Source organism: Abramis brama (assembly GCF_963993115.1).
Source record: "Abramis brama genome assembly, chromosome: 14".
In the NCBI taxonomy this organism is placed as follows: domain Eukaryota; kingdom Metazoa; phylum Chordata; class Actinopteri; order Cypriniformes; family Leuciscidae; genus Abramis; species Abramis brama.
The window spans coordinates 12,092,893-12,105,691 of record NC_139976.1 but is presented as its reverse complement, the minus strand read 5'-3'; the positions used below and the strand labels follow the sequence as shown (position 1 = coordinate 12,105,691).

At 36.5% G+C, this 12,799-nt stretch overlaps 1 protein-coding gene across 1 annotated transcript in view; it reads right to left on the bottom strand.

Annotated features, from left to right (window-relative positions):
* The window catches only part of atrnl1b (attractin-like 1b), a 93,685-nt gene that overhangs the window by 39,933 nt on the left and 40,953 nt on the right, over positions 1-12,799 (bottom strand). Inside the window, exons 22-25 of the mRNA XM_084134498.1 lie at positions 11,989-12,083; positions 11,582-11,660; positions 9,233-9,390; positions 2,071-2,132 (exon numbers count right to left, since the gene is read on the bottom strand). Coding sequence (XP_083990624.1) covers positions 2,071-2,132; positions 9,233-9,390; positions 11,582-11,660; positions 11,989-12,083 — 394 coding nt within the window. The remainder of the gene's footprint in view (positions 1-2,070; positions 2,133-9,232; positions 9,391-11,581; positions 11,661-11,988; positions 12,084-12,799) is intronic.

Genomic DNA, 12,799 nt, shown 5'->3' with positions numbered 1-12,799 from the left:
CACAATGACAATTTAATGACAAATCAAGAAACTGCACAGAAATTAACAAATCAGGATGACAGATCTACCTTGTGGCAATGACACCTCATTTGGAGGAAGGAGCTGAGCAGTTCTGCATGAAGCATTGCGTGACAGCATTATCAAAAGTTCATTTTCAATTGTGTTTTGTCTCATCTCGTTTAGCCAAAACTGAAAATGCTGTCATTGTTTAGTAACCCTCAATTTGGTCCAATCTCATATGAATGTATTTCTTCTGCACTCCACGAAAAAGGATAAATTCTGAACAAAGTGCTGGTTTCTTTTTTTCATGCAATTACAATTAAGGGGTGCTGAAAGCTTTCAAGTTAAAAAAAAAGATTCAAAAGCAACATAAGTTTTCTGAAGTCATATGACAGCTTTGTATAAGAGCCAGACTGAAATCTTTAACTAAATCAAAAAATGTATTGAAAATATGACTCAAAATCTGTATGTTCCAAAATCAGACATTGTTCCGTAAAGCAGTGCAAAAGAGCTAAGTTGAATGTCAAGATTTTCAGTTAATAAAAACTTTTTTTTTTTTTAAGCCTGAAATCTTCAGGCTCCATTCATTAATTTTATAGTAAAGAGTTAGCCTGGGTGCCAGCCCGAACCCCGCCCACAAAATTTTTTGGTCGGGAAGTTCGGTCTGGACTCGATCCGTTGAGGAGTAATTATGCTCGGATCCCAGAAGGCCGAGCCAATCAAATCGCCAGGGCGGGCTTTAATCAATGATGGACAGATGATCTGCGGTTACGTAAATCACCCACGTCACCAAAGAGCGCTTGAGTTGAATTGGTTTTCAACAAAGACGACTGCAGCTGAAGAATTGAGATGTTTAGATTCCTCTGTCGCGTCTGTTATAAAAGAAATCGACAGCGCATTAATTTTAAAAGACGAACAGAGAACCGCAATCAAGGCATTTGTTGATCGGAAAGATGTGTTTGCCGTCCTTCCTACGGGATTCGGCAAAAGTTTAATTTATCAGCTGACTCCGATGGTCGCTAAGAAGATGGGACGCAATGAAAACCCTGTGGTCATTGTGTTTTCTCCTTTGGTCGCACTCATGGAGTGCTTTATTATTACTTTACTAATTACTTTACTACTTCTTCCTGCGTGTGTGCAGTTGAGCTCTGTTGACAACTATGCTTCGCTCAACATACGTCACTTACTGCGTTGCTCTGATTGGTTGTAGGTCTATCCAATTGAGTGCAGAGTTTTTTTTTGTTTTTTTTTTGGTTCGGTTAAGACACGCCTCATAATCAAAGCCCTATGGAGCAGTATCAGACTCACATTCTGCCTAGAATATGAGTATGACGAAGTCAGGCTAGTAAAGAGTGGCTAGCATACAGGTTTGGAAAGACATAAGGGTGAGTAAATCAATTACATTTTTGGGTAAACTATGCCTTAAAAGTAAAACTACTATAGAAAGTGGCACAATATAAGCAAGGTAAACAGTTCCATGCAGCTTACATGTGCAGTCACGTCATGGGCAAAATCCTAGCATTTCAATAGGAATCCGCACAATGGGGAGTTTTGAGTGAGGACGAAAATACTCGCCATGCTGATTTCACTCATGTTGGTCTTGCAAATTCACCATGTTGACCAACAGAAAGCTGCTTGGTTTGAAAGTTACTTCTGTGTGAGCATGTTTCGCTACACTATTCTTATACTATTGACAAAGGGCCTTGTTGTCTCGGTGAAATTTTGCTAATGTGACCGCACCAAGTCTATCAGAAGAACTTCCATTAATTCCATTAGATCATTTAAAACCTTGAATGTATATGATAGTTTAAGCAAATAGGTAGAGCTGGAGGACACTAAAAGCAATTAGGTCTCATTTCCTCTTGGCTTAAAGAGCTCTTTCAGCACTGGCTCACTAATCCAAAGGGAAAAGGCATTAAACGCATCGGGTGCTGAGGAATCCAACCCGGGCAGACTGTCACTAAATGATTATACATTGGCTTAACAGGTGAAAGATGTTGTTACGATCAACTTCGGTGTTACATCACTCCTTTAAAATGTGTAAGGAACAATGACGGCACAAGCACTCACCTGAAAAACGTCACAAAGAACTGCACCAGGTCCATAATGCTGTTGTGCTGAGAGAAGGCGATCTGTGAGGGGACAAAAGCAAAAGAGAGATAAATGATGGGGTGACAGGTTACCAAAGAACAGCTCTTTACCTGAAAAGATGATGAAGACCTTTGCTTGCGGCTAGGGTCCTTCACAAGAGATAATGTCATAACAGATTTTATAGCTTGAGGGGGCATCACATACATCATTTTTTTCTTTTTTCTTGTCCCCTCTAATTGTTAAATGGAGGCAATAATGGCTGTTCATGGTTACATGAGCTGACATCCCTCAGGCATTACACACATGCCAAACGTTTGCCTTCTGGGACAGGTGTAGCTCAACATGGCTAAGAAGGGATTTAATGACACAGTGGAAGAAAAGTCCATAATTGCACGTTCAAATGGGCTGGATTTTTGCACACAGGGAAGCTTTAAGATGACCAGTGGTAGATTTTCATTCTGGAGAGGGTAAGAATATGTGACCCACTTTATATTAAGTGTCTTTAACTACTATGTACTAACATTTAAATTGACAATTTGTACAATGCACTTATTATGTACATATTTGTTTTAACATTCTACTTATATTAAAAAAAAATATCTGCATGTAACTAAATCTGTAGTTACAATTACTGTATACTTGACCAAAGCTCTACCCCTAAAAGATGTCTTGAAAAGGATGTTGCGATAATTTTTTCCCCTATTTAAGCTGCTTCTGGACTGAGAAAAAAAAAATGTAGGGAGAGGCTTAGTCCTACTCTCATGACATACATCATGAAGAGAACAGATGTCGTTTGGAGGGAGAGGTGAGGTTAACATTTTCGATTATAGATTACAAGTGCACATGCATTAAAAAAATTATAATAATGATGTGCACGGATAAATCATTTATAATAAACACTGCAACATTCTGTAAAAAAAAAAAAAGAATTATCGATTTTGATTTCATGGTGACTTAAAAACCCAACTATACCACCAAACCTGTCCCTAACCTTACCTGTATCCAACTTCAATAGCAGCAAAAAGTGTTTTTCAGTGTACCCATCTAATTTGGTTTCTGGAGGCAAGTTGCACACAGTTATTTTATATTATTAAAGGTTGCACACTTTAAAAATAACAACTTTTAATTTAAGTGAGCTTAAAACAATCTTTACATAAACCCACTGTAATAAATGTCACATTTAGCTGTGCCTTTAACATATCAGGGCTTAACACTAAGGTGTTTTGGTTCAGATTTTTACCTGACCTGCTAAAATGCAAGTACATAGTAGTAAAGACACCTAATATAAAGTGGGATCAGAATATGTTTTATGCTACTTATGCGTATGGGTTTTTATTCTGGCCACTAAACTTGTTTAAGTCAAATATGTTTTATTCAGAGATTTCATATTGATATGCTACATGAATCAGCAGACAAGCTACATTCTTGGCCAAGCTTCAGAAGGCACTGTGTTTGAATGATATGAGACATCATGGGTTTGGCAGCGAATACTGCAGGGCCATTAACTAAGCATCAACACACTTTTTTGAAAAGTTGTTCAAGGGTTCACAGTTTCAAGAGTGTTCTCCTAGCATCCCGTAAGGCAAGGAGAATAACTACTTGGATAAATATACCCAGCAAAAATAAACAGATTAATGTTCTAAATGTACGAATTTGTAAGTCACCCTGACTCACCAGATGAATAATGCAACAATGGCAGAGCGGGGCAGGTCCTTTGGGGAACCCATTCATTTCATTAAGTCGTTGTCACAGGAACACGGCTGGGGCTAAAGACAGCGCTAGAGAAAGCTTTAACACTCCATTAAGGCCGAACCATTTTTGTCCCCAAAAGACAAGCAAGCAAGATGCTGGGATTGAAAAGAGCAGTTGTGCAGCCCCTACATCTGCCCGGTTAAGTCATTGCTCCCACTGAGACCATACCTTGTTGTGCCATAAATAATGCTGTGGAAGCACCACATGGACAAGATGTTAACTCTACCAAATAGGTCATTTAGACATTGTAAATCATATGCAGACATACAGTACATCTAAAACAATTCTAAATCATATAGCTGAAAGAATCCCTTTTATCATAGTTATTCTAATATTCATTAATTATAATATATTAGATCATTGTATGAATTGTAAGGACTTAAACCACCCTGTATAGTTATTGTTCATCATGCTGTAGAATGAATAACCACTAACAAAGCATCTGAGATGTAGACAGGACTGTCAGGAAAATTATCCTAATGAGCATTTTGAAACATTCTGTATAAAGAGGACCGAGGAAACTACTGCGAGAAATTTAGATATGCAATTACTTCATATTTTAATATATATGTAATAATAATAATAATAATAATAATAATAATAACACTAAGAAACAGCAAATGGCTCAATATGTTTGTTGCACGGTGGTGTATGTGTACAGACAGCCTGATTTCATATTTTTCTCCTAGATTTTATTTTCATTAACCATAACAAATCTCGTTTAAATATATGCAACAAGACTACAACAAATCCATTCAAATTCTTTTCTTTTTTTTTAGTTGAAAAGGCTTAATTTATCCTGAATTTAACTACTTTCACTGAACAGTTTTATTTACGTATTGCAACATTAAAGCAAAAAATTAAATAAAGCTTGCACATCTATATGCCTAGAATGGATTATTTATCTTGTTCATACTGGCTGACCTCACAACGACCCATGAGACAATGAGACAGTTAAGCAGCAGTAATGTTTTGTCAGATTGGGTTTCCTGCACAACAAGAGCACTTCAATTCTCCATATCTAATATCTGATGCTTTCAGAGGGGTCGGGGTCCTCATATGTGCATTGTTTCACAGTCCCAATTTCCTCGGTAAGCTAATAAATGCTGATCACACTTTCTGATCATAAACATCAGAGGAGAGCGAGCTCAGCGTGTCAAGGGGGTCCATTTGATTTAATGATGCATCGCCATGGTAAATAAGTGACTCTGCTTTTGGGAAATCTAATAGAAAACTATTACTGCATGAACACAGCTCAACCGAGATGAAGGTCTGTGAGACCAACGTAAATAAATGAACCTTATCAAAGGAACTCATCTCATACGTGATAGAGGAACAGAGGAATGAATGCAGATCAATATTAGGTGCATTCTCGCTGTTGGAGATAGTTCCAACAACAAATGACTTGCAGTATCTGAGCGTCTCGGTGCACAGCTGGCGAACGGTAATGAACGACAGAAAGGTTGAGAGGATTTGTGGTGGTTATCTTTATAAACCATATGGATATCGACCAGATGAAATCTCCCTTTATTGAGGTGGATTTTTTAATAAATAGCTTCACTAGGCACAGAAACCTGCTCAACATCGAACCCTCTAAAGGACTGCTATAAGTGTTTATCATATTCTGTGTAATATATTTTATTACCAGTATAGAAGGTTATTACTTTTTCCTTCAGAGACTGGTCATTTAGGGAAAAACATCAGGGGTGGGAGGAGCGTACATTGCCCAGTGTGAACCAACTACCAGAGACATAAGTATATAGACTAACATGCCTGCTCTGTCTATCTATCTTGCAAATTATACAATGATTTTCTTTTTATTTAATGTACAGGTAATATTATGAGCACAATCATTCAAGAATTGTTTATCGCAATAAACTGTAATTCCCCACCACTAGCACAGCTAAAGATCTTATCTAAAGATTGGTAAATCAGTATAAAGTGATACACAATAACTTGCTTGACAGACTGATCGTAATGGAAAGTACATACATATAAATGTAAATATTATTTTTTGCATACGTTTTGGGAAATTTGCCATCTGAAAGGACAATATCCAATCAGCTGTCCATTACTGTAAAATAATGACCACAACAGGGTGATAAAAAAAATCCTTTGTGTCAGAGTCCTAATCATTATGTCAGAATACTTTTTGTTATTATTGTCAGCTGATTGTTCATTATTGATATAAAATCTATATATAATTAAATAGAAATATCAGTTGACCTGAACAACGATCATTTATACAGTTCAATCCCAAACAGTGTTGTTGTTATTGTTATCTAAAACTATAAAAATTGTTTTTGGTACTATTGTTTTTGGTACTCGAAATAAAATATGAAATATAAATATTAAAAGAAAATTTCAGTTAGTTTCCAACGCAACATTTCAAAAGATTTTGTTTAAGTTGATATACTAAAATGACTAAAACTAAAACTGAAGTAATAATTAATTAAATGTATTTATATTTAAAAATAAAAAATTAATTAATCAGATTAAAGCAGGGTTTCTCAAACTCGGTCCTGGAGGGCCACTGTCCTGCACAGTTTAGCTCCAACCCTGATCAAACACACCTGAGCAAGCTAATCAATGTCTTCAGGATAACTAGAAACTCACAGCTAGGTGTGTTTGATCAGGGTTGGAGCTAAACTGTGCAGGACAGTGGCCCTCCAGGACCGAGTTTGAGAAACCCTGAATTAAAGTAACATTTAAAAACAACAAAAACTAATTCAAAATATTAATAAATACAGTAAAAATATACACAGTTGTAATAAAAATGATTCAACCCCCATTGCAAATCAGGTTTATAGGCAAAATTTAATAAAAATAAAAAAAAAACAATGGGGCCGCCCCCTCAAAACAATGGTAGGGGAAACACTGGGCTTCATTAGCTAGAGATTAGTTAGAGCTAGAAGACATGAAATATCTGAATCTGAATGGTCCAAAAAGTTAAGAGAAGGCATCATCACTCTTCACAAATAAGGAACAGGATACAAAAAGATAGCGAAGGCACTAAATGTTCCTAGAGAAACCGGGGCAGAAAAATAAGCTATCAATGGCTGCAAACAGATTTCTGAGAAGGCAGGTTCAGAAAAACCTTTGAGTGACTGCAATAGACCTGCAGCAAGACTTGGTGGCAACAGGCACTGAGGTTTCAGCTTGCACAGTAAAGCGTGTACTAAACGCATGCGGTTTCAATGCTATCATTCCAAGACATACACCACAAATGACCCAAAAGCACAAGAAAAGTCGGCTCCAATTTGCTCAAAATCATATAAATAAGCCACAGAGGTTTTGGGATTTTGTTCTGAGGAGCGATGAAACAAAACTGGAACTTTTCGACCATATGGATCAGCGGTATGTCTAGAGGAAGAAGAATGAAGCATATGCTGAAAAGAACACTGCCTACAGTTAAGCGTGGTGGTGGCTCGGTGATGCTCTGGGGCTGCTTTACATCCTCTGGCACTGGAAACCTGCAGCGTGTGGAAGGCAAGATGGATTCATTGAAGTATCAGGAAATCCTAGGAGAAAACGTCATGCCGTCGGTGAGGACGCTGAAGCTTGGGCGGCATTGGACCTTCCAACAGGTGCTTGGTTGTAGAAGAAGTGCTAGACTTGAACCCCACAAAAATCTCTGGTGGGATTTGAAGGCGGTGGCTGCAGCATGCAAAGTCGCAAACCCAAGAATATTACTGAACTGGAGGCCATTGCTCATGAGGAATGGGCTTAGATTCCTCAGAAAGGTTTCCAGAAGCTGGTGTCTGGTTGTACATCTCGTTTGCAGAAGGGTAAAACAACAAATGGGTGTTCTACTCGGTACTAAAGATGCTTGCCATGAAAGGGTGGAATAATTTTGAGACCGCAGAAGTCATTAAAAGTTGCATTTTCAGTTGAATTTGGGCAAACCACTTAAACAATTTGTTGTGTTAAACTATTTAAATTACTTTTGTTTGATTTGTTCATTGCAAACAGCTGAACATCTGCAAATGCTGCCAATAAACCTGATTTGCAATGTAAACAATACTAAAATAACACTGATCCCAAATAGTAATCTATATCATACATAATGACAGATTAACTTCAAGTAAGCATCTGAGAACCCAAGAAGAGCTCAATGAAGTCAATGTGTCATAAAAACTCCAAGTGATGACATTTCACACTAGAGTATTATGTCTTTAAGACCAAAGTCACAGCTGAGGTGTGAGTTCATAGTGCCAGATCACATCTATGTCTGATCCATGGTGCTGGGGATCTAACTCTTCCACCACACAGCATTTGATTAGGGCCAGCCATACACTCATATAATGCAATGCTGATGTAATCGAGCACTGGAAAGCACGCTCAAAGCAGTTTTCAGAGGACAGAGAAAGGGAGGGGACTGTCAGTGTGGATGAGCCACTGTAGAAGCGCGTTCCCTAAAGCTTCCAGCACACACAAAGCACAAGTCTCAATGGTCACACTATATATAGAAATATAGAAATATTATTACAATTTAAAATAACTGTTTCTATTTCATATATTTTAAAATGCAATTTATTCCTGTGACGGCAAAGCAGAATTTGCAGCCATCTTCAGCGACACAATCCTTCAGAAATCTTTCTAAAATACTGATTTGGTGCTCAAGAGACATTTCTCATTGTTATCAATTTTAAAAAACAATTATGCTGCTTAATATTGTTGTGGAAACCGTAATAATTTTAGTTAAAATAGTTGAAAATAGTTCAAAAGAACAGAATTTATTTTAAATAGAAATAAGTACAATTGTCTTCACAGTAACTTTTAATCAATTTAATACGTCCTTGCTGAATAAAAGTATTAACTTATTTTTGAATGGTAGTGTATAGTCACCATCTTAAGGAACACATAAAGACCCAATTTTAATGACTATAGGTTTTCAATAGAGGCTAGAAGTTTCATATATTCACATATTGACAAGATTTTTTTTTTCCTTCTAAAACCAAACTACCTGTACCAACGTATGTATATCTCTCCTTCTGTCTGATTGCAAGCAATAAAGACTCCAAACATCGTTCATTTTAAGGGTGATGTACCAGAGTAGAGATTCAACATAAATGTTTTTCCATGATAGATAGCATCAATTTGCACATTACTCCAGCAATGTCATTTTATGTCCGTTGTCTAGGCATCTGGCAAGGTAACACATTGCCACTTAACAGCTGATTCAATTTTATGGACCATAAGATGCAAACTTGTTCTAGTGCATAACTGAATAATTGATTTCCATATCAAGGAACGCTGGATCTTTTTAGAAACATTTGTTTTTGTGGATTTCCATTTAACAAAGGAGATGGATGTTTCCTGCTTTACCCCAAAAAAAAAAAAAATAGCTTAACTTAACATACTTAAACTGGTCAAAATGTGTCCTCACCTGTATTTTGATTGGCCATGAGAAGTTGCTGACATATACATAGAAGGTTATGTTGGGGTTGCTGTGAAAACTGAATTTCTCACAAGAGAAACTGTCTCTGTACTCTTTGATGTTAGTCTTGGACACGATGGGGATCTCTTCCCCGGAGATGGTCCCAGCTGTAAGGGGAAAAGAATGCGATAGATCAGCTCGAATAAAAGAGGCATTCAGAAATGATATTTGATACACCTCATAACTTCTCTTAATTAAGACATTGACCATAAAGGGTAATTCACGCTACACTTTATATTCCACTGACTTCCATTTTTAGACACGCAAAAAAAATGTTTGTCCATAAATTTCTTTACCTATATTTATGGTAGGGTCTGAAATAATTTTGCATGGTTAAAATTTAGTGTGACTGTCACTTAATGCTTTCTGAGCTATTAAATAAGGGCGAATGAGAGCAATGCAAATGCAATGAATTGCACCAGTAATCAACTAGGCTGACCGCATGCACTGGTTTAGTTGTTTGTTGAAATGTTTTATTCAGGGAGAAAATTAGTTTTAAATCAACCTCTCAGCGTGACAATATCATTATCTATTTTAAACGTGGGAAACATGGTATAAAAACACAATGTAACAAAAATTACTTGTGGGAGTTGAAAAGAAAAGCAGGCTTTGTCCTATTTTATCAGGACTTTTTCAACTTTTCTGAAGTCCTCCAGTGAAACTCTTAAGTCTCACCAATCGTCATTCCAAACCAGCACTATGAAACAAAGCCCTCAAAATGACATCCCAAATGCCACTACGTGGCAATGTTTATCTTAATTGAAATCGTTCAGTGCTCCTGAAGACGCCGCAGCCCCAGAATTCAGAGCCGCACACTAGACTATTGTTAGAAGCCCTTCTCAGGGGAGAGTGTCTTTAAACAGAAAGACACCACTCCAAATATTAATTGAGGGGAGCCGGGAGGTCGAGGAGGAGAGTGGTGAACCTGTTAAAGAGGAGCAAGATTGTCAAAGTCACATAAAAAAAATTGGCTGGTGACTATTTGGACGAAAAGGTGATTACAGACATAAACAATAGAGGCTAATGGTGACGTCCTTGAGTTTTTTCTATTGCAAAATACCCAACACACCCAGGAACAAACTGAGGTCAAACCAGAATGCATTAGCATCTGTGTATCAGAACCATTACGATATTACGCTAAGAAAGATTGCATCACGATGGTTAACTACATTTACATTTATTCATTTAGCTGACGCTTTTATCCAAAGCGACTTACAATTGCTATATGTCAGAGGTCGCACGCCTCTGGAGCAACTAGGGGTTAAGTGTCTTGCTCAGGGACACATAGGTGTCTCACAGTGGATTCGAACCTGGGTCTCTCACACCAAAGGCATGTGTCTTATCCACTGCGCCATCACCAACTAGGCATTGTACATCCAATTGACCGACTACTAAGGATGACTGTTTTACAATACCATTCAAAACATTGAGGTTTGTAAGATTTGTTTTATGTTTATGAAAGAAGTCTCTTATGCTCACAAAGGCTGCACTTATTTGATCAAAAAACAGTAATATTGTGAAACATTACAATTTAATACATTTTAATTTTATGTTTCAAAATGTAATTTATTCCTGTGATGGCAAAGCTGAATTTTCAGCAGCCATTACTCTTGCTCAGTGTCACATGACCCATCAAAAATCATTATGCTAATTTGGTGTTCATGTAAAATTTCGTAATTAGGGCCCGAGCACCGATGGTGTGAGGACCCTATTGGAATTGCTCTGTTTATATTATCTATATGTTTCTTAATATTATCTTAATATATTCTATAATATTATGTTGAAACCAGTTGTGCTGCTTAGTAGTTTTGTGGAAACAAAGAACAGTATTGATTTGAAATAGAAATCTTTTTTAACATTATAAATATCTTTACAGTCACTTTTGATCAATTTTATGCATCCTTGCAGAATACAAGTATTAATAAAAACAAATAAAAAACCTTTGAATTGTAGTGTATGTTTTTAGTTTTTTATATTTTTAACAGTGATTTTTTTATAATTAATTTTTTTATATGCTGACAGCAATTAAAAATGTTCAGGGCAAAACCATCTCTTAAAAGTTTAAAAAGTCTCTTTTTTGAGTGTCCTATTACAAGTGTTAAAATGCTGTCAAATTAAAAATTGTCCAACTTTATAAAAAACGTTTCTTGAAACACAGTATCCTTTGTGCACTGACAGTCTGTTTTTGAAAATAAAAAGGGAAGATTTGCTCAACAAACATGCTAGTTTACTACAAAAGTATCTATTATACAACAAAACAGAAGCAAATATTCAACAGAGGGAAATAGCAATCAGTACCTGTTGACCCAACTGACCAAGTGATGTTCAGATTGAAATTGTTCGAGGCATTAATGGACATGTCCAAGTTCTTGCTGGTCTACAAAATGAAAAGAGAAAGCAAAGTTTATGTCTGTAAAATAACTATTTTCAGGTGATTTTATAGCAGTATGGCTTCCATATAGCAATGTAGGACTATATAAAAGTGATCACTATTGGCTTTCCATATATGTAAAGGAGCAGCTTGGACATTCTCCAATATTTTTATTTATTTTTGTTCACAAAAGAAAGTCATAATACATATATGTTTTAAAAGACACAATGAGAGTGAGTAAATGATGACAGATTTATCATTTTAGGGTGAACTATGAAATTGATGAAATTGATGAAAGCTACTTCTGTTCTCAGATAAGTAGATTGTGACTGACCTGTTCAGGAGTGGCCATGAAGTTAATGGCAGTGTAGTGCTGGTCATCTTCTTGAAGAAGACTGAAGGTGAACTGGTAATCAATCAGCAAGTTATCTGTTCAGATCAAAACCCTATTGTTAATTATCGCATTTTATACAATCATGAACCACACCATGCAATTCTGTCATGTTAATGGCTAAAACTTTCCATTTAAGGAACATCACAAAAGAGTGGTGCACATTCACTCTTGAAATAAGAGGGCTACTTTGAAGAGCTACATGAATCACCAGTCACTTTAATTGCACTAAATGAATACCTCCCATTCAGAGTGTGTCATTGCTTTAATAAGCATACACTCTGATTAAGCTCAATTGTTTATAAGACGTCTACATGTATTTAAAATCTAGGCTTCTTAGTAACATTAAAGAACTTGTTAACTTTACCCAGAACTAGAGCTAAAGTTTTAAAAGTTTAAGACTAAACAGCGAATTCCAGATTTCAGATTATTTCTAAAGAAGCACAGTAAGGTGGAGTAGGTTTAGTCTTCTTCAAGGTCTTGACATCTCTTTAAAGCACCATTTCAAAGACATAGAAATGTCTGGATTGTTTTCTTATCTCCTGGGCTGTTAAATGACTGAACGCTGCCACAGGCATCTCACAGAGAACAGCTGTTTGTGTGAATCACAATATGGCACTGTAAACATCTCTTTCACTCCCCATCAATTTGAAAGATGTCTTTATAAGCTTTTAATCCATTCAGATATGACATGAAAGCACCATAGTTTCACTCATTTCCTAGATTTTTGCTTGAAAGATCATGTAGCCTTCAT